General features: G+C 41.6%; 1 protein-coding gene across 3 annotated transcripts in view; it reads right to left on the reverse strand.

Moving 5' to 3' along the window:
* The window catches only part of LOC146652344 (pleckstrin homology domain-containing family G member 1), a 60,274-nt gene that overhangs the window by 26,953 nt on the left and 9,973 nt on the right, over positions 1-23,348 (reverse strand). Inside the window, exon 1 of one of the 3 annotated variants that reach the window (XM_085381888.1) lies at positions 12,589-12,740. The exons of 1 other annotated variant lie outside the window; for it this stretch is intronic. Coding sequence is in view for 1 of the 2 variants with exons in the window: in XM_085381887.1 (XP_085238013.1) it covers positions 5,077-5,086 (10 nt within the window). In the remaining variant the exon portion in view is untranslated. Of the gene's footprint in view, positions 1-5,076; positions 5,539-12,588; positions 12,741-23,348 lie in introns of those variants that run through there. One more of the 3 variants, XM_085381887.1, reaches the window with a different exon arrangement.

The following is a 23,348-nucleotide window of genomic DNA, read 5'->3' on the forward strand; positions in this document are numbered from 1 at the left end:
AAACAATCCCGTTCATCTGGATTTTATTTACATTTTTTTCTTCACATGCAATTTAGTGGTGAATGAGCCCCATATAAACTATTAAACTTATCAGAAATTACTGACCATGAAAATAGTTTTTCATGGTCAATCTCCACCTCAACCCTGCAGAAACTTGGGAAATGGACCATCTCAGTCTCTCCGTTTCTTTTCAGTTTCTGCAGGACAGAATGAACTGAATTTGACATAATATGTCTGCGTGTAGCAGCGCATGCAAAAAGCAGCTTATGTTATGGATAAGTATGACTCTGTGAGACCAAAACAATGACAACAATGGAGAGGGAACCAAGTCAGTAACTTGGAAGTCAGAAGCGAAACAAAGAAGAGCCTTTCTTAATCGGTTCTGCTCTTGAAGATCAGGTAAACTTCACTAACTCATTGTTTCATAGAACATAAAATCTACTTTTACATATCTGTTAAATATTTTATGGCAAGCAACCATATAACTAACTAAACAGTCTCAATAATTATTTTTAACAAGCAATACTGAGGAAGATGTAAATCTGGATAGCATAACTGCCTGTTGTCTACTTTGTAAAATGCACTGAAGTGGTCAAAAACACTTTACTCCAAAGTATAAAGGAGTCAACACCACTTCTCCTCATTAACGTGCATTAAGACCATTTAAAATCCAAATTTGTGGAATCAATCACATTCACAAGACTGCCACTAGCACACATCAAAACACAGAGTGTATTCACATGCTCATGACAACCCGCCACAGCGCCAGTTTTGCTCCATTTACAAAGTTAGCCAGACAAGCCTCACTACCAGTCCAGCTAGGTTTAATGACTCATGCGGCACTCAACTTCAGTAACACACTTTATGGTCACCTGAAGTGTTCTTTGTTCTGGAGAGGTCAGTAAACAGCTGTTAGCAACCTTCTCTCTTTATGGCCCTCAGGATCCTTACAAGTAGCTCAGCAGGCACAAACAGCTATGTGAGTGCTTTGTAAAGGACATGTGAACCTCCAAGGGGTAAACAAGTTGAAAGTATTATGTCATCTTCAGATTCTGGAGTGAAAAACAATTCACATTGTTTATTTTAAGTTAAGTGGTATCCCTAATCACTGGGTTTGTACACGAGTAGTTAACTGAGCGCAGCAGTTTGGGGATTCCAGAAACAAAGCCGCCATGCTACTTCCAGGGAGGATCCCTCAGCAATAAAACACAGGCATGTGAATACGAAAGAGGGGATTTTTTTTTTTTTTTTAAACAAAAAACTGGACATATGGAAAATACCCACTTGGTATGGCTAGCTTGGTTTGGTGTGAGTTAAAGCAATCTTACAGAGTGAGAGGGGGACTCACGTAGGAGGGGAAACAAAGTGCCAAACAAAAAAAAAAAAAAAAGGCAGGTATGCTGTGAATTAGGCCACATGTGCACAAAGATCTGTTTATGCACACACACAGATGTTCACAAATTTATTTCTGCATGCAAGTCCGCAGCAATATTTCAACAAATGAGACCCTTATGGGAATGCAGAGGCAGAAAGTACAAACGGACTTCTTTAGAAAATGAACTAAACTTCTGAAAAGTCAAAAATAAATTCACCAAAAACAGAATACGGTTTTGAAAACAAATTAAGGTTTGTAGTAGCTTTGTAGCATTCATCCCTTTCCTCTTTCCTGACAAAAAGTATCCCGATCAAACCACCTTCCTTAGAGCCAACTTGAGCCAAAACTCATTACAAGCAAAGACAGCCACTTCACAACCCTCAAGAAAATGCTCCAAGCCACCTGCTTTATGAGGATGATTCAAAGGTTAAAGATTAACACAGATAAAAAGGCATCAACATGGTCATTTGCAGCATGACAGCATGGAGAGACTGGGCATATCAATAAGCTCAGGCTGCATCCCCCTCCCAACCCTCTGAATCATTCCTGCTTCCATTTGTTTGCTCACTCCTTTCCCCCCCAATTTAGGTCATTTTCACCAAATTCTCACAACTATCCTACCCCTCTCCTAATTCCGGCCATTTTCTTTCTCCCTTCCTGTCATTCTTCTCTTCCCTCCTTCTATTATGCATTGAAGCTTTGAATGTGTTTGGCAGCTCATAAAATAAGTCGGCCAAGTTCGCTGTGTTTAAATATGAGCTGCACATTACATTCCTACAGGCTCAAACCATGCTTCTGCAAGTATATACTTTACTATGTAAAAATACACATTGACCAGCATGCATATAGCACATGGCTGCAGACCACCGGGGCTCATATTTGCTTTTGGAGCGCATGTGTTCATAACACTTGCCTTTCACGCTCAGAGCACTTATACTCCGATAAATGCAGCTTTCCTCTTGTATAGCCAAGACTATATTCCAACCATCGTACTGTTGGAGCTGTGGGAGGGTTTAAAATGAATCTGTACAAGTTCACCAGAAAAATATTTACCTGTAAAGAACCAGAATTTGAAGACAGGAGTGAGCGCACCAGACATGACTTGACCACACACTTTGCACATCTCAAAAAGCCTTCAATCAAAGCTGTTTGTTCGTGTGTGTTCTTGTTTATTCTTCACCAAGCCTACCAGATGGCAAATGAGTTCAATGCCATGCAGTCTGTTGCTGACGTTGCATTTTTCTGGTATCCAAGGACTTTAAAAACGTAACTAAATCCAGGATATGCTATGATGAGTGACGAGAATGTAAAAGGCAAGATGGAAGTAAAGCAGCCCAGTGGTCTTCACTTTGGCAGCATCTTTGTAAAGTCGTCAAGCAATCAGACTTGTGCGACTGCAACAGAGTGAGAAACGAGGAGGAGAGATCCCAGAGGAATGAAAGTAGGAAGAAAAGATGAGAAGAGAGGCCAAAGGTCGAAAAACACCCACTCCACTGCTTTTTCTCTTTTCCATTTCCCACTCTCGCTCCCATGTTGAATCCTGCCTTTTGTGGCACTTTAACCAACACATTTTATATCCATTTTAAAACCAATCTACCAAATTCTTTCATCTTTTTTACAGGCTATGGAGAGGTTCCCGATCTTCCGCTGCGTCCACTTAAGGTCAACCTCTGTTTCTGATAGAGACGTAGACTTGATTTCAACTGACACTAAGGACCTTAAAGTGTCAGCCTGGATTTCACACTGCAGTCAAACAAATGTAGAGAGCAGAGGAAGAAAAGGGGTGGGGGATTGCAGAGGTGGGAGAGACAGAGTGAGGCGAAAGATGGGATTTGAGACATGGGGTGGGGTTTCCACTGAACAGCTTCCCAATGGACCAACAATGACCAGGACATGTGTTATAATGCAGACACTTTGGAGGATTGATGGAGGAAAATGAAGCCTTCTTTCTTCAATGTGTTTCTGTGCACATCCGCCAGCCAGATTTAAAACATCACTTTGCACGTTATCGCTGGTAAAGCCTGAAGCTTGAACTCGATCTGTGACTCGGCAGACCCCTGGGGTTTCATGGCCTCACGAAAATGGTTAAAGTCAAAGTCAACACACACAGCTGGCAGGATAATTACAAACAAATGCCTTCTTCTTTCACGTAATTACATAAAACCCTTTAAATGATTAAAACAGCCACCACACATAGGTTCATTTACACACATTATGTACACAGATTAACACATTGTATCTCCATGTTTACAAGATGCGAGTTAAAAGCCGAGACTCTCTGTTACCGACACTGCGGACTTGAGGAATGTGCAGTGTGCTTTTAGTTGACAGCACCGGTGTTTAGCTGTGGGAAAAGCATTCACCAACAACCCATCCCTATTTTCAGACACTCAGTGTCGCACCAACTCCTGGGACACTCACGCGACCCTTTGCCGCACACGCCCTTCAACTCCCTATGAGAGTGACACACTAGCCTCATTCTCTGACCTAGCTGGATTTCAGCCTGCTTTCTGCAAAGATTCATCAGTTCTCAATCTCTTTCTACATGAACCGTGAGATCTCATTTGTTTAAATTGCCCCGAACCTCCACCCGTCCAGCCGCTGTGTGCCTCTAGCGCCTTGTGCCAAGTGCTCATGATTGGATGGGGGCAGATGTCTGACCAGATGACTGGACAAGCAGGGTGCAAGGAGGACGACGGAGGGGTCCATTGTCTCCTGCACCTCTAAACCAAAGAGTTTGCTCTAAACAGTAATTATTCCCCCTCCTCTTCCTTTTGCCCATTTGTAGCCTCACCCCCAACTGCTGTCTTCAAGGCTCTAATTTGGGTCACAGGCTGTAGAATGGCATCTCAACACTCAGTCCAACCTACACCCGGGGTCAGAGGACACTGAGACATGTGTTGGCTTTCAGAGACATGAGGATATACAAGCAAAGTAGAAAATGATTTAAAAGGTAGTTTACATGTGGATTTGAACTGATGCTTTGAATGTAGCTACCGGTGAAAATCTACTTTGGTAAATAAACACACAAAGTTTTGTAATGTTCTGCAGCAGCAGATCTCTATTTGTAATTGCCAACAAGTAAATACAATTTCTAACCACTGTAAAAGAACACCAAAGGCTGTGTGTGTGTGTGCGCACCATCACCTCAGCATCACAAGAAGTTTAACTCAACACGTCTGCGAGAAAACAAACATGCTTCACTCAAAGCCAGAGGTGAGGACAACAAGCAGAAGATGGCGTTAACTGAACAGCGCTGACAAGAGACCAACGCTCCAAATACACTTCACGCAGCGCTGTCAGCTGTGGACAAATATTACACACACCCAGCAAAAGACCCAAGAGCATAAACAAGCAAGCCTTCAGAGGCCAGTAAGCATACCTTGTAATCATATCTCGCTGTCTGATGTTTGACCAGTTGCCACTTGAAAAGGGCTGCTGTTATACTTTTTGAGTTTGCTGACCAAACAAATGTTCACCACAGATTTCATTTCACCAAATGGAAACATAACCCAGATATTCTTCAACAAGAACGTGGTTTTAATTCCCATCAAGAGATGTGCAGATGTGAAAATCCCATGCAAAATCCAGTCCCATCACTTCATAAATAAAATAATAAAATAGATAAACTCTTGGGAAATGTGTTTAAGTTGACTTAGAATAGATTAGACATGAATAATAAAAAAAGAGCTGCTGCTTACCAGTAGGCATTTTGATTTAGCGCTCCCTTTAACAAAATGCAAGTGAATGAGTTGACAAATGGGTTCAGAAATGAAAGAAGGATTTCCAACAAGAGTCACATATTCAGATTATTCCAACAGTATTCCCAGCACAGTCTGGATTTTTTTTTTACTCTCCTAGTTTTCCAAATTTTTCCCAGTCATTGTGAATCTTTTTCCAGGGATCCAACATGCAGTCCGCTCCACTAAAACACACAGAGGTACAAACACTGAGGTTGGATTTTCTCCTGAACACACTCCTCAGGCTGATGTTCTTTCTTTTCTTTCTTCTAGTTCAGCTGGCCGAGGATCTCTGCCTGCCCTTCTGAATGCCTCTCTCCCTCCCTCTATTCTGTGGCAATGCATCTATTTTGTTCATGTGTGTGTCTATAAGAGTTCATGTGTGTGCCTGCATATGAGAGAGTCTGTGTGTGTGTGTCGGAGTGAATGGCCTCTGCTCTCCTGCTCCCTCCCCGCTGGGTATTCCCCTCCCCCTGACTCCTCCTCTCCCTTGCTTTCTCTCTCCTGCAGCAAATTATAAGGAGCTGGGAGTTCCACATTAAGTGCCTCCTCTCCCCTTTTCCTTCTTTTATCTTTTCCCCTACTTTATTTCTCCCCGTTCTTTTACACTTGTACTGCAAAATAAAACTTTTAGCATGGTCCGCAATGCATTGTAGGCCAGGCGGCACCCTTTTTGTGTGTGTGCGCGCGTGTCCATCACGCTCAGCGGGCAGCTGAACTGCTGTTGTTAGTGCACAGCTCCACAGATCACACTCATATACGCACGTTACAAGGAGGGGGGAGGGGGTTACAACTGATCAATAGGCTGCGAGCCGGCTCAGACAAAAGCTCCTCGTCCACCGCACGGCTCATTGTGCCCAGATTAGAGAAAGGCTGGAGGGAACGAGAACACAAAATCTCAGAAGAGGAAGGATGTGGACAGTGGATGCCATGTTAAACTTGATTTTATACTTTTCCACTCTATCATGTCGTCTGCGGGCTGTGAAGCAGTCTAAAGTTTCTAAAAAGTTTCTAAAACTTTAAGATCGTTAGGATGAATATGTTTTGGGTATAACAGAAAGCCTTCATATCAAACTGCAGGTGTGTAGTAGTTAGTAGGTGGGAGGGTCTTCTTAAAAAAAAAAAAAATCTTTTGGATCTTAGACTTTTTTTGGACTGAGTAATGATTAGGGGCTAAAGCAAATGATATCATTAATTTTAATCATTCACATTAAGTCTCCTCAACTGTATAGCATTGTCATTTTTAATGGCTGGAATATCCTTTTAATGTTGCTTTAACACAATGGCTGAAAAAGGATGTTTTTAATAAAAATCTATTTCAAAATGCTGGAATATTTGGTTAAGGATAAAAGCTGGAGTTGTGTTTCTGTGGACATACACAAATGTTTTTGTGAAGTGAAAATAACCCCCTTCCTTCCAGGAACTTAAACATTTATCATTCTCTCATCTAATTTAGAGGGACACTCCAAGAAACACACGTGAAAAATTGAGAGTAAATCCTGCTTCAGACTATTAAAACCTCATTAATCATTAGATGACAAGTGTTGAGGCTTAATACACAGCCGTATCTAAAAGGAACATAGTGTTAGTTTAGGCACACCACCAAGTCAGAGTCGGCTGCAAACTGAGAATCGGTTGATCTCCTTACTTATGGCTCTGTCGATATCCTTGTACACATCCAATTGGTTAATCTCCAACAGCCTGCTCCATCCAGCGCACAGTTGGTGCACGACTGAATTGCTTTGCCGTTTCTGTCAGGGCTTCAAGCTGTTTTCCACATGGACACAATAGTTTCAGTTTGTTTGGTTAGCTTTTTCTCCCGTTTTCCTGCCTTACATTTTTGTAGCTTTCTCTCCTGCAACATTGTGACCACTTTCTCCACCTCGTCTGAACGGGAACATGTTTTCTTATGTAGGTAAGGAAATTGGGTTCAGCAGTATTCAGATAGTAGGTATTGTACACAGACTGCAAAGCCTGTTCGTTTGGAATGATTCTGATTTGTTAACATAGGCATGTTAAGAAGAGCTAAACAGGCTGCTGCACACGTTTCGTAAGTCTGACAATAATTTACAAACTTTGGTTTTTTTGCTCTGTGTAAGAATGTTTCCATACACATTTGTGTTAGAGGTTGTGACCAGCAGATTTAATGTCTTATGGGAACTGATTTGTTTTCCCCATCATCTACTTTTAAAAGATCTTTAATCTTAAATTTAATAAAGGCTTTGCATAACAAACAACTTTTTAAAAGCAGAATTTAGTCCTTTTTCTTGCCTCCTTAGGATCCCACAGATTCATCATGCAACCCTTGTGGATGTCACAACACTTAGCTTGGGAAGTTCACAGGACGCTTATAAATCAGGACATGCCGTGTGTCCCATCAGGATGGCACACGTGAGACAATGGACCATCAGTTTCACACACTAAAGCAAATATGTTGCCTATTTGTTGTCCCTCTTAAATGATAAGGACTGGTCCAAGCAGCATGGGGTCCTGCTAACGGCCAACCTCATCTCGTCACAAATACTAGAATAGAGACCCCCTTGGACTTTTCTCTCTCTCTGCTTCTCATTCTCACACGCAAACACAAACACACAAGGGCCAGACCTAAAGAAGCACGACCCCTCTCTCTAATGACTTGAGGGATCGTTGACCCACGAAGCCCCTGAAGCTCCACTCTAAATCCAAAACTATCCACCTGCCACTCCCCCTCTCTGCTACCTTTCACCCCTCACACACACAGTCCATGACGAGCACTTCCAGCTTGGCAAACATGCAGCAGGAACTTCGAAACTCCTCAGTTCAGCTAAGCACGACTTGCTGATGACAGAAACCTACAGCCGCATTGTTCCTTATCTGATGCCCCCCTTTATGCTCCTCCCTTGCGTAATGTTAACTAAAAAAATAACAGTATAACTTTTATAATAAGTGTGATTATCACTGGAATGTAGACATCGCTTTTAAGAGGAGATGTAAGTATTAAAGTTTTTGGGGTTGCCAAGATAATTCGAGCCATTGTGCTGTAGTGGTCACTATGGCAACCTCGAGGTATCCATCTCCATGGTTGAGCGGCATGTGGAAAGACAGTGAGAGAGCAAGAAAGGGGGAGGAAACGAGGGAAGAAAATGCTTATTGTCAATAAACCGTTCCATTCCTCATAACACTTGGGCAGTGCAAACACTGGAGGAGGGCACAAGGTTCGTACACACTCTTATCAGCTTTTACTGCCACACACACACACACACACACACACACACACACACTATCATAACAGCACTGTAAACTCATGACTTAAAAGACCGGAGGCACTTGAAAATGTTTTACTGTGTGAGTGTGTAATCAGAAATTTAAAAAAAGCAAAAATTCCAAAACCTCTTTTGCATGTCCTGGAGGGAGGAGGAAGGACTGCAGGCGGAGAGAGGCGGACAACTAATTTGATGGCTGTTATTTCAGTGGGCAGTGGGTGACTGAATTTGTGCTTGCATGTGTGTGAAACCAGGTCCAATCTCCAACTCTGATAGCCTGACAGCTTCTTCATTTTCTCAGCTGTTCACATTTTAAAGTCGGGGGGGGGGGGGGGGGGGGGGGGGGGGGGGGAATGTTTCTGTGGAAACGAGGAAATGTAAAGTGAGAATACAGCGGGAAACAGATTCAGAGGACGGGAACGACCGTGATTAATGACAGGAGTTAGTGGGTGGAGAGGTCATTCATATACAGTTTCCCCCTCCCTGTGTGACCCTGTCTGTCTTTGTCATTACTGAGATGGATCATCAGCAGACACATATACACAGTCTTTTCTTCCACTCACAGACTCTGTCATAAACACTTAAAGCCTTTGTTCTTGCCGCCAGAGCTATTCATTAACCCTTTAAAAAGACAGCGTTGTCCCTTTTCACCCGAAAGGATGAAAAAAAAAAATCTTCTGTCTCTCATCATCTATTTTGTATCCAACATATCTTCGAAATTAATATCCAACAGAAGCAGCATCACTATCACTTAAAACACGTCTTCATAGGAGACCTTTGTCATCACAGTTCGAATAACAAACCATGTGGTCAAAGTAAGGGAAACATCATTTCCATGGATTGAAAAATGTTTACTCACAGCTGGAAATAAAGGAAATGGGCAACGTGTGTCCAAAAGTTGGTTGAGCTCTCCTGACTTCCCTTTGCTGTTCGGGGGCTTTGTCACATGAATGTAAACAAAGGTAATTTGGAGGCATTTGCAAAACATCTGATGCCTTTGTTCGCTGTTTTAAGTTGTTCCAGATGTTATGTTAATGTTTATATTGATTCAAATCTTGTTTAACCTCTCCATGTAATAGCAGCTGTTCAATAGGTCCAATAAGCATATAGAGTTGTGAAACAAAAACTTGTTGGAAGTGGACCTAAGCAATCAGTAGCGAGGATAATTTAATGTTCACAGGGAAGTTAAAGTAATGGCTCCAAGAAGCATCAGTATCTATCAAAGAGTAGATATGTAGGCAACAAATACTATATTGGGAAATTCTGTTTTAACAGACCTTAAGGGGGCAATCTTGGAAATCTAATGTAGCTCAGTAACAATAAGATCCCTTCCAATATAATCATGAAAAATAAAGCTGCACCCAGCAGATGATTAGTTTAGCTCAGCAAAGACACCAGAAACAGCAGAACCCGCCTTAAATCAAGATAACAAGCCAAATCCACCTACAGTGCCAGCTCCTCCACACTAGTGTATGCTTAATGTTAAGAAACAACAAACAGGAACTCAAAGTGGTTACATTACAGTTGAACTTAACAGTCAACGCATGATATCGCCGGTGTCGGTGTTGTTCCTGTTCCTACAGCATCAAAGTGATGTTGGTCCAGGATCACCATTGCAACAATCATATTAGCATTAGCCAAGAAGCTGGCTAATGATATTAAAAACTACCACCAGTGAGCCAAACTAAATTTAGGTTAAAGCAAACCTAACTTGAGAATATATTTATGAAGTTGCACAAATCACATAAAAAAGAAAAACACTCAAAATGCAGAGTATTTGTCCTTGAACAGCGTTTTATATAAACAAGAGCTTTTGTTTCTCGTTTCCCCGCATTGCAAAGCTATGACATCACAACAAGATGATTGGTCAGCTGCAATGTTGATCCTGGACCAACATTATGATGTTGCAGGTTGATGATGATGATGATGATGATGCAGGAACACCACTGACACAGGGATATCAGATTCATCTCAGTCAACATTCAGCAGCTTGTACACAGCTACAGCCATCTGATCCATGTGTGTTGCCAGTTTTCTGTTGCTGTTTTTCTGGCAAATGCAGTAACTCTTTTGGTATCGACCTGGACTGTTTGCCTGCATGCTACCTACACGGTCAATATTACATACAAGTGGACTAAAAGCAGATAGAAGGCTTGATGTTGTCCCCTGCAACATCAACATGGGGAAGAGATTACTGAACGTTACTGAAAATTACTGAACGTTCTCACACATGTGAACTATAATTGAAAGGTATACAAAATAAAGTTGTGACAATTTGAACCAAGCTTAGCTGAACTGCATGATTTTGCAACAACTGACCCACATGCATCCCAGTTAAGTATTTTGAAGTGACACAGACTGACTGTTCTTAACACACCACCTGTGATGTGAGAAGTTGTTGTCCTGTTACTGCCTGCCTGTCTCACGCATCAACACGGTCTATAAATCATGAACAGATGTATGGAAATTCTAGCATTTGTTGTGTTAGGACTAATTTTGTGAAACAGGAAAGCAGAATCTGCGATCCCGATTATCTAAAGTGATGCGGTGATTTTCCCCCCACTTCCTGATTTATAAGTCTTTCTGATTCTCGGATGGTATTCCCTCAGGCTGCAGCAGTCCATTCTCGGTGCCAGAACAAGTTCAGGAATTTCTGCCTCATCCCAGCCAGAAATCTGACTTAAGCAGCAGATACAGCTTATATAAGAGTAGGAATCCCTCAAAGTTGGCCAGAGAAGGAGCGTCCAGGAAAGCAAAGGAGTGTCTTCGCCATTCCAGCAGACAAAACAACAACAACAGCGACACAGAAATAACTCAAGCATTTACGTCAAGAACAACAACGTCAACAGCAACAGCCGCAGCTAATGATAGAGCTGGGTGGCACCAGGGGCTTGAGCAAAACTCTGGAAAAGTATTTATGATAGGAGGGATTTTCAGTATGTTTGGATTTTCATCAAGAAAAGGCAGATAAATGAAAAGAAGCAAGATTTGTTGAGCGATCTTTCACAGGAAAATTATACTTAAAAATGTGACAAAGTATAAAGCTCTGAAACAGAAGAGAGAGTAATGTGCAGGGCCACAGTGCGTGTGTGTTACATGTATATACACAGAGTTATTGTGCGTTAAGCTAGTATGAGAGCATGTGTGGCGGATATCAGGAGGAAGCGGTGTTTGGCCTCAGATTAAAATGCAGGACCTGGGGGTCCTGCCTCAGGAAAGGAGACCAGACAGGGGGATTTTTCTCACATTAGGGAAACGCATGACACAAGCCTAATAATATACACATATATACAAGCGATCCACATATACAAATTTAAATAGAAGTTAATGTATTATTGTTGAACTATCAAAAATGATCCTAGAGGTACTCTACTGCTAAACAGATTTAAACAATATTTAAAGTCATGCTACACATGCCAGAGATTTTAACTGTAACTTTATTGGGTCAGTTCACTTTCTTCTGGGGGAAAGCAAAAATATAAGTCTAAATCTGTGCCCATCAGAAGCTGGGTGCTCCAGTTAGGGCACCTCAAATGAGGACAAACCACAAAGGAGAACACACGAGTATATGCTCAGATACACACGCACACCCACATACACCAAACACTGTGGCGTGTCTGTGTTATTGCATCGCAATATAAAGTAACAATGTTTCACTTACAAGCTGTAAAATGTGATTTATGTTGTATTTAAAGCTGACTGTCAAACACTCACTGTGTCCACATCTTTTTAAGAACGCATTTCTAATCAAACTGCTGTGAAAATGATGACAAATCTATTATAATTGGATCTAGTGGCATTTAGAAGATAGGGGAGAATAATACAGCAAATTCAGGATCGCAGATTTAAAAAACACAGAAATAATGGTCAGCATCCCTCAAGCTGAAACAGAAACTAACTACAGCGGGCTGCCATGCAGTCTAATTAGACAAGTTGGCAAAACGTGCTATTAGAGTCATGCTAAATTGAAACTTTGGGATGTATAATTGCCGGCCAGACTGGGTTTGGATGAGTAACGTCTGCAATTATGATTAAATAAAGACCTGGGCTTTTAAAAAGGAGGAAACAACACAAAACGTGGTGTTCTGTAATGTCTGAGAGCAGACACACTGAGGCATAACCTTATTTACAGTAATTATCAAAGCAGTTCACGCAGCCAAAACCAGAGGCCAAACTCTATGCCTTGTCAGTTTACTGATCCACAAAGAGGCTATGATAACCTGTCACTCACCTCAGACAGACCATTTCTACGATTAGCCTTTCCTGAGCTGCTGGTATCCCAGTATCCTTTCACAGGTTAGATCCATTTAGAAAGTTTCACACCTTCTTAGAAACGCTGACACGAGGTAGGTAAGGCTTCGCGTCAAGGCGGCCCAGTCCGTGGTCCACACTTCTACAGTATGAGGTCAGTTCAGAGAGAAAGATAGACACCGAGTGTGAAGAGGGCGGGTGTGGAGGGGGGGGGACAGATGGAAGCAAAACGCAACGGAACTGACTGCCCACTGGGAGGGGAGGGAGTCGGGAGGGAGTGGGGGGGAGACTGGGAGAGAAGAGCTCGTAGATCCAAGCAGCCCACTTCCTGACCAATTACTGCTGCAAGACTGGTCGCTCTCCCTCTTTCCAGCCGGGCCCTCGCTCTGCCCCCTCTCTCACTTTGCGGTGTGGAATCGCCGCAAGAACTGGAGAGCTGCCAGCGCTGCAGGCGACACATGTGACAGAAATTGGAAAAAAGCGAGCGGTGCCGTCAGTGAAACTGTGACAACATGCCTAGAGACCGAACAGAAGCAATGGTGATGAGGTGACTGGGCAATGTGAAATAACAATCGGGAGTGTGGGTGGGCGACATGATCCGATGCTCAGGGAGAGAGGGAAGAAAAGAAAAGAGGGCAGCCCAAGGATGAGCTGCCTCATCTAACCCCAAAAAACACACCAACAAGTGGGTCACGTCGCATACAGCAGCACTCTGGAGCCTCGTGTTCTGCCCCCTTGTTGTTCTTTACTCCTTGGAGTTACTTTCAACGGTGCAGTTTATGGGATGCTCGAGGTCAAGGTCAGGGCACAAAAAAGGTAAAACTACTTAAAAAAAAAAAAAAAAAAAAAAGGTCAAGAAAATATATTTCATGGTTTAGAGCTTGAAGTGCAACCTGCTGCGAACAGGTCTGTATGAGCACACACAACAAATATCCAAGCCAGTGGTCATGGTGTGTGCGTAAGTCATTTGGTTATTGTTCTGCATCCTAACAGAGCAGGATGGAGGAAAGTCCCTTTTCTGGAAGCCAGTGACTGTTGTTCCTGCCTCCTGGTAGCGAGGCTTCCTGGGATTGATAAAGCAGCTCCAACCAGCACACACACTTTCTTACTTCCACATTTTTCTTTTTTACTGCTCTGAGATTTTCCAGGAAAAACAAAACTGCACGTGGTGCTACGGCAGTCGCATATGGTGGTAAACACTGACCTTTGATAAGAAACCAACTAAAAACACAACTCTAATGACCTTAATCTTCTGAAAAATACATTTGAGTGAACACTGGAATGTGCAGAAACTACTAGCATACATCAAACAACCCAAGCAATTGTTTTAACCCTTATCTGTGACCTACTGTAGCAATGACCACACAAACAGGACTGATGTGAGTCACTTAACTGGCTGCCATTATTCCAACCAGGAAAACACACAGACACTGTGCTAAGCCCTTGCAACTGAACACCACACCTTGCACTTTAAAACCTGAAGAGACAATGACACGTTCGAGCTTTTAAAGCTTTTAATTCTACTTCGATGGCTGAAGTGTTGGGCAGCTTCTCAAACCCAGAAAAGTAGACTAAAATAACTGAAGTCAGTAAACTAATAATTAAAATCTGGGATTAATGGTCAAAACAGTACTTAATAGTTAAAGTAATGCTTGCTTATATGCATTTTACTTTGATACTATTAACAAAAAACATTAATAACAGACCAAATATACTTGGAGTATCTTAGTTTTCTTCTATGCAAATGTATAATGTCTCATTTACAAGAGAGACCTGTTCCAGACAAACATTAAAATTACAACAATAAAAGAAACAATAAAAAAAAGCTAAATTTGTCTAACGCGATGCTAATATGCTAATAATGACGGACCAAAAAAAGTAGGTCCAGTTAAACTATGTATCCTGTGTGAAGTCGTGGGTGTTATTCAGCCGTGTGATTATTCAAAGGAAATAAGTCATATCCCACTCCCCAATACTGGGCATGCCTGTCCACAAGCCAGGAACACTACATTAAATTTATGTTTCTTGTGGACAACGTTAAGAGGTCAATATATTTTGGTCTGGAGGGGCTAGTAAGAGATTATTAGGTGTTGTTGAGTGGATATTCTGAGATGCAGGGACAACTGCAACAGCAGGAATGTCCCTCCCCTCCTTTCCCGCTACCATTTCCTGCTTATCTTAAGCTTCTTGTTTACAAATGAACAAATTAAACAGGATGTGATGTCATTATGCAGGTGATTCACACTCATGCAGCTTTTCCAGGGATTTCCTCCGGTCATGTAAGTGAAGGAAAGTACATGTTAATGAGATCATCATCTTTTCATTTTGTTTGTTTGGTGGCCTTCCTATTCTGATCTCACTCTGAGTATGTCTCAATGTTACTTTCGAGACAGACACGTCATTTCAGACACGTCATTTCTTCTGTATTATTATTCTGTATTCACAAAACCGTGAAAACTACTCATACTAAGAATGAAAGTAACCAATTTGTTAAGTCATCACCACTTTACATGGGCAGCTGTAAAATACACAAAGTTAGAGTAAAGTTTTTTTGCAGGACTTTCACTACGAGAAACTGATACTAGGCCCCCTGCTATAAATATGAATGGGACATCTTAGCAAGTACATGTGTTTGGGATTAAGATTAAAAGCTTTAAATTACAGTTCGAAACCGAGCAGAGGCCACAAGTCAGCCGCTGGGCTGCTCTCGTCAGAAGTACGAGCCAAAACACGACTGCTCGGACGAAGATAAAGGAGGGGTGAGGAAAGCTGTCTGCATCTGACTACAGCTGATGGTGAAATGCTGATGTGTGTGCAGGCGCCACAATCTGTGCGTCTGCCTGCATCTGTTCAGGCATGCGGGTTTGTGAAGGATAAAGAGCCATGAGTGTGTATTGGCTGGATCGCTTTGACCTGTGGAGGCTTTATTTTCCCTCATATTCATATTGGGCTAATACGCAGTGCCAGTGAAAACCCTGGAAGCCGAGCCCTCTCCGGCCCTCTTCTCTCTTAGGGAACCTAAGATGTCACTGCACACAAAAGGAGCCATGAAAGCCGTCCAACTCAAGCAGGGGCTATTATTTACAGTACCAAAAGAAAAATCGCTTCTCTGTCAAACGCTACCCCCCCTCCGCCACAAGCGTCAGCCGTCTGTCTCCTTGTAATGCTTCCCTTTTTTTTGCCCTTTTCCAGTCCCTTCATTTCTCTTTAAGTCTTCTCTGTCTTCCTCCTCTTTTCCTTCAATCAGCCCTCTCTCTCTTTATAGCCCTCTGTCTCATAACATAATAAAGTAAATTGTGGGTTTTGCAGCCAGTAAGCCCAAAATTAGGCGTAAGCCCCAAACTGAAGCTTTGCCAATCTTCACTGAGCCATTCAAAGCCAACAGAAAAATCCTTCCTGATCATATAAATCCCTCTAAAGAGAAGAAACTCCACTTGGTGAAGTTTGCTTAAAAAAAAATAAATAAATAAGTAAAAGCTTTCCATAACAGCTTCACTTTTCTAAACTTCACAAATCATTTGAAACTAACAACAATTGCAGATTAGGCAAATTACAAATTTCAAAAGCAGCTGGGTTTTTTCATGCCACTGAATGCATTAAATTAGCCGTATCCCATCTAAACTAAACAAATGCTTCCTTTGAAGTGTGTAACAAATAAAAATGCTTTGATACTATTAAAAAAAACATTAATAACAGACCAAATATACTTGGAGTATCTTAGTTTTCTTCTATGCAAATGTATAATGTCTCATTTACAAGAGAGACCTGTTCCAGACAGGTCTCTCTTGTCTGGAACAGGAGACAATACAAATACAAAAAATTTTCCCCTAGCAACAGGCATTTGCTGAATGTGTGACTTTAGATGGATCTCATCCCACAACGCTTGCTTCATCTTCATCCCCCAAACACCCAAATGGGAAATCTCATATAAAGCATAGGCAATACATCTGCAAGCCACTTTGCAACCCTCCTATGTCTGATTCAATCTCTTTCATCAATCTGTTGTCATAAATGTTTGCTCTGTTCTGCACCGAGGGAGCTGCTCCCCCACTTTCTGTTTTATCATATAGGTAAATTTAAGAAAAAGACAACCCTGAACAGAACATACAATACGAGTTACCGCAGATTTAAACTACAGTCTTCAAATAATACTGGTAAACTGGCACTAGACCATCTTCACACTATCCCCATTTAACTTAAAGTTACACAGTACAGATGAGTAATACACATTGAGTGCGAGTCCTGCTCATGCGTGGGAGAAGAGATCAGAGAGATATTCATTTCTGTTATTTGCATGGCTGGTTTCTAATGTTGCTTAGCAGCATTATCCTCAAATCTGTTGTGGTATCGACTGGGCAGCCGACTCCTGTTTCAACTTGTTGATTGGAAGCTACTGTATGAAGAGTAAACTGTGGTCCAGTTACTGGCTCAGTGTTACTGCCGGTTGTGCTGACAGAAGAAAAAAAAAGAAAAGTGCTGAGGTCACGTGCTACTTAATAACAGCTAGAGAACAAGACTAGAAATATGTGACAGTCTGACCAAAGAACATTTTCAAAAGGATGTGGAACAAGAAAAGTTTCTGCCCTTGTGTTTACTGTAAGCACAGATGTTACTGACAGGTCCTAACTTGACACAGATGTGACGGAGAGGGCCCCAAAAACATGGCAGCACCCAAAAATATCCTGACACAGCACTGAAGGAAAAAACAAAAATGAAGAAGCCAATGTGCAAAAACAGCTAAAGTCTCAACCTAACATTGTGCAAATAGTGAAGTGAATAACACTCATTATCCTTTCAGGTTTGGTAATTAAAGTTGCCATGGAGAAGTTTATTATTTGGGTTATCTGCAGAGAGTGCACACAGACTATCTGATAGAAGTGACTGCACAACAGAAAGATGTTAGCGGTTTACCGTCTACAGTATTCGTCTACATGTGCAATCATTCTACAGTCTCTACGGAGTTAGATTAAGAAAATCTTATCACAAGCTCCAAAATCAGCAGCTATTCTCTATATGCTGACAGAATGCATATTTGTGTTGCATTTAAAGTTATAAACTATCCAGCTCCCAACATATGGAAAGATAAGAGTGAAATTCAGGCACGAGCCAAAAGGCGTTAACCTGGAGATACTCCACTAGATTTTATTCTATTTTATCTCACATCGTCACTGTAATTCTACCTTTAATTATCTCCTACCCTCTTTCTCTTGTTATCTGCTGTGAGGCTCGCTACAGTATTTGCCACCTGTATAATGTTTCAGCGAAGTGTGCTGTTAATATAGGCCAGGACTTCAATGACAACACCCAGCCGCCCGAGCCCGGGCCAGACCCTAAACCTGCAATGCAAATGCACACGCAAGCACGCGCACACACTTCCCCATGGAGCTGTAACAGAACTCAGGATCTAGGACATGACAGAGAGGAGAGTGAGAGAGATAACATTAGATAGAAAACAGCTTAAAACTGAAACCATCAAAAGGAGATTTACTATTTACATAATCATTTATGCAAGATAATACACTAATAGAGTCAATACAGTTAATCTTACTAATCGGTGACTCATCTTAAACAGCGCAGATTACAGTAGGTTGTTTGGAACCGTTTGTTTTTCTCTATTAACAAAGGGAACAAAGATGATTATTCTTGTATCCTTTTGTTCACTTCATAGATTAATGACTCAAGCCATAAAATAACAACAGTGCATCATAATAGGACGTAAGGTAATGTGTAACAATTCTGCTTCTAACTGCTCCAAATTTCAGATATTATACCCAACTATTCTACTGCACTCTCATTCTCCACTTTATTAGGTATGGTTGTTTAATGCAAATATCTAATCAGCTAATTATATGACAGCAACTTAATGGATGTGGCAGCTAGACATGGTCAAACCAGCCTGTTGAAGCTGAAATGGAGTATTAGAATGGGAGAGCAAGGTGATTTAAATGCCTCTGAACGTGCCATGTTTGTTGGCAGCAGGTGAATATTTCTAAAATACCACTCCTGTCAGTTAAGAACAAGAAACTGAGGCTGCAATGTGCACAGGCTCAGCACATAACCACTTGTAAAAAACAAAGGTATGCAGAAGAGCATTTCTGCATTCAAAATAAATCAAACCTTGAAGAAGATGAGTTACAGCAGCAGAAGACTACACTCAAGACCCCCCTGCACTACATCCTTCATGAGGGCGTGGGTGCTGGCTGTGATAATCCTGACCAAAAAGGACAAATGAATGAGAATGAAAACAAACTCTGCATGAATGTGCTTGTGATGTGAAATGAACCACAGAAAGGTGCAAGTCTGTCTGTTGAGAGGCTACAAGAGAGACGAAGGGAAAGCTAGATAGAAGAGGGAGTAGGCTTGTTTATTTTTAGCACCGGTCCCCATGTGCACTTATCACCAGGATGTGATTTAGAGACGAGTTTCTGAGCTTCACAGCTCATTATGAGCTGTCTGTAGGGGCTTATAAGGACCTGCAAAGTTTTTACACAGCACTGATGAGCCTTTTAGTACTTACTGTGTGTTCTCAGGTGAGAATCACTCAAAAGAAGAGAAAAACTCTCCAAAAACAGACACACCGGGCATGAAATCAAAGCCATACAAAATACTGATGTTCTGGGAATGTATATAAAAGTCCACCAAACGGCACCTGTGGAGCGCTCGACAGTGCAACTTCCTATCGTACATTTCAGTCACATCAAACAGGATCTCACAAACACACGGAGTCCACTCATGCAGACGTAAGAGGCTATTTATACACCACTTCCTTTTATTCACCCAGCTCATTGTTCAGACCACATCTGCTGAGTGTGTGTGTGTAACACACACACACACACACACACACACACACACACACACACACACACACACACACACAAGAAATATTGACAGGCCTTGTTCAGGATCCAAATAAGAAAAAAAGCCGATGCCACCTGTTACACAGAATGACATTCTTGCACTAGCACTCTATACGCGTGCACAAAGCCATACTCCCGGATACCAAACCCGAATTAATTCATATATGCCTGCATGCAAATCAGCACAGACTTGCTGTTCTGCTGACTTCTCCTGGCATAACTGGACACCGGGTTAAGTGCTGAAGATGTCATCTCGTGACACAATAGAGCCCTTCATTCTCCAGCAGCTGTGTTAGGCCCCACGTCTTTGTAGGGCCTAACACAGCTGCTCCTAAACAAAATAAACGAAATGCATGCGCAATAAACTCTGATTCCCCAAATACTATAATACCTCAGCCCTTTCAGCAAGTTACTTCCTATGAGCACAAGAACTGCTCAAAAAGGCCTCTCCAGTGTAAACAGCTTAGACCATTATCTTCCCAACCCTCCACCAGCAAGCCACAGGGCTACAGTGGTAGGACAGAGTAGGGGAACAGGAAACCGGTACGGCTTCATTTTCAAGCCACTAACCCACCATCCTCACCACAGAAACCCATAAATCAGATCCAGGTAGACAATAATATAAATTAAAGTAGTTAAAAATATGACTCATAAATTGACATCAGCCACATAAACACATGACCTATAATGTGATTTTCTAACCTGGCTTCCAAAATGTAGAAGAACACCAGTTGAAATCTAGTGATTTGCTAAATAAAATAGAATAATTCTGCATTTAAAAACAGAGTAAGACCTATGGGAAGAGACATCCAACTCGAGCTCAACAGTACCATCAAGTGCCAAAAAGAATCTGCCATAGCAAGAAACAAACATGCACGCATACACACCACAGGAAGGTGGTTAGAGGATAAACACACATCCTTAAGTTTTCATTTGGGGGCTGTACTTGTACTTTTTGGCTGGCACTGTTGGAATGAAAGCTGCTCCCGATTCCCCCTCCCTCTACATATTTTCTCCTCGGTACAGGAAACAGTCGTTTGTCAACACCACAAATAAATTGTTGTTTGTTTCCTGTCTTGGACGGGGGATTTCTTTTTCCTCCTTTTTTGGACCAGCTTTACAGATCTTGATCTGCTGTCTGTCTGTGTGTGCTGACATGTGATACATGTTTTTCCTAAGCCAAGCAAACCAGAAAAATATGGGACTGAGCCTTTTATTTACAGAGAAAGTAAAACATACAGAGTCAGCAACAAGGGTTGCAATTTAGGCTCAAGAGATGTTTTTCCTCACTCACATTAATCACAGGTTCATTTGACTCAGTTACAAAAAATAAATAGATAAAAAAAATGAGTGGACTACATTTTCACAACAAGTGCTAAGTGTTGAAAAATGTCCAAAACTAACCACTTAAACTCATCATAAAGCTCATTTAGAAACCAAATGCCCAACTGGCTCCACTAATCCTTTGCTTATTTGGGCATCCACAATGCTACACCCCAGTGCTCAGAGGGAGTCGGACCCCTGCCCCACTCCAGACGGGGGTTTCCCTGCCAAACGCTGCGCAACAATAAAACAAAGCCATCGCACTGGGGCCAGAGGAGGAGGAGGGGGAGCAGGGTGGGCATGCAGGGATGCGGGGTGGGGTGGAGGGAGGGCGGAAAGTGAGAGGAACAGCTGCTGAGTGGGAGAGCTGGATGAGGGGGGAGCATAGGAGAAAAAAAAAAGAAAGCTGGAGGAAGGGAGGGGGGGCTTCTCTCTTTTCTATGTCAGTGAAATAAATTACTTTTATATTTGCAGCCTGTTCAGGCTAAGCTATCGTTAGGAATAGACCCCCCTTGCTTCACTTTATGGGCCACCTCTGTTCTCTTTAAGCATTCGCAAATTTACAAAAGATGTAGCTCATAGCCACACTATTCTCTCCAGAATATTGGATTAGTGTGGAAAGTCCACATCTGCCATCTTGTCATGCACATACTCTTTTTTTTTGCACTTTACAGATAGTCCTATACCTCTGTGTGAGGAATTTTCCATATTACAGTCAGTGTGTCACTCTGTGGTTGAAGTTGCTGAGTGCTGAAAGATCAGCTAAATACAGGAATGGAGATGAAAACTAGGAACTGCTGTTAAGTCAAGAGCTAGAGACCAACTGTGTCTGTGTGACAAGCTTTTACTCGCCAGGATTGAACCTTTGCCCTTCTCTTATATCAAGGTTTAATATCTGGAGCTAATAATTAAACATACACTACAGTTATTTGCAATAACCATGGTGTTTTTCCCCCAAAATTGTTTTGCCCATCTTCATTCTTCTCTTGTAGGCCAGACAACTCAGCTCCGTGACGCTCATCTGTTTTTGCTACTGCCACCTAAAGTGACCAATCACAAGATTAAAACAACTGACAGATGAAAAACATTGATTCTGCTGTTGAATTCAGGTGTTTTCGGACCTGTTTTATATAAGTGTATAAACTCATGCACCTAATCATGCAGAAATTAGAGACATTTATGAAAGAACAGGTCTATTAAAAAGTAATCAATTAATTTGACTGTGAAAATGCAAAAGGATGCCACAACTGCAACAACTCAGTTTGTGAAATTACTTCTTGTCCAGATAGTCCACCATCAACTGTATCATTAGAGTAACATCAGCATAAAAACTGTGCGCCAGGAGCTTCATTGCATGGGTTTCTATGTGCAATGTACTGGTACTTGGTACTTTTTGTCCAGTGTACCAGTTGTAATTTCTGACAACTAGTGGTGATCTGGAGGCAACGATGTGATAAGACTCATGAAACACTCACGCGTTGTTTGATACAATGCCCTGGGAAAAAAATGTAAAAGTCAGAAAAGTACAGTCAGCTGGACAGATAGTAATTCTTGGTTTTTTTTGTTTCTGTTTTTTTCCCCCCAACATTCTTTTGTTACTTTCATTTGCCATTGTAGGCCAGACAAGTAAACAGCATACTGAAACACCACGAAGCTCATCAAATTCAGCAGAAGCTGCACATTCACAAACCGAATTGTTTACAACTACACGTGACAATGTTGGCTTGAGGTACCCTGAACTCTCTTCCTGCACAATAAAGTGATCACTGACTACGTCAGGCCTGATTACGCTGTTAGAATGCAACAAGAGAAACCTTATATTCTGGTATTCATGTGGAAGACTGAGACACACCGCTAACTTAAACACTGCTCTCAAAAAAATAATAAATGTCTTTAATCCTTTTCCAACACTACATGGAAAGAGTTGTGTTGCTCTCAGAATAGTTGTCTTTATGACAGCAGACACATGTTGATGTCAAAGGGCAATTCTTAGAAATGTTCTCATAAATTTACAGCATAATGCACTCTGATTGTTTTAGTACTTTATATATATTCAGCAACACATCATAACCTCATTTTCAAAGTCCATTTGACAGCCTGCTGTTAGCTACTCGAATGTTTTGAAGACAAAACAATGAGGCACAAATATGTGAGTTGCACACTTTACACACCCTTCTGGATCACCTGGTTCGATCCATAGGTCACACACCTGATGTTCAAGTTAATACAGCCACTGGGAACATCCGAATATAACCATTCACTTCACTTAACCTCCCGTAAAAACACAAGTAAGCAAATGAAAACTTTCAGATTTGCAAGTGTAGCCCCAAAACAAAACGTATTTGGGATATTTTGGCCAAATAAAAGGAAGCTGGTTAGTCTATAATTTGGCCCATAAGCTTAAAAAAGGTTTGTTAGTTTCAATTTGCCAACTTCCTTTCCACAGCTTTCCATTTTTTTCCTCAGCATTTTTTAAACAGACGCACTCTTTTTCTTTTGCTCTCCGCCTTAGTCAGCTGGCAGTACTTTTCACATGTACATTAAAATGAATACGTGCCAG

This window comes from Rhamphochromis longiceps, linkage group LG15 (assembly GCF_057381845.1).
Source record: "Rhamphochromis longiceps isolate RC_006_pf linkage group LG15, R_longiceps_female_GT1.1, whole genome shotgun sequence".
NCBI lineage: Eukaryota > Metazoa > Chordata > Actinopteri > Cichliformes > Cichlidae > Rhamphochromis > Rhamphochromis longiceps.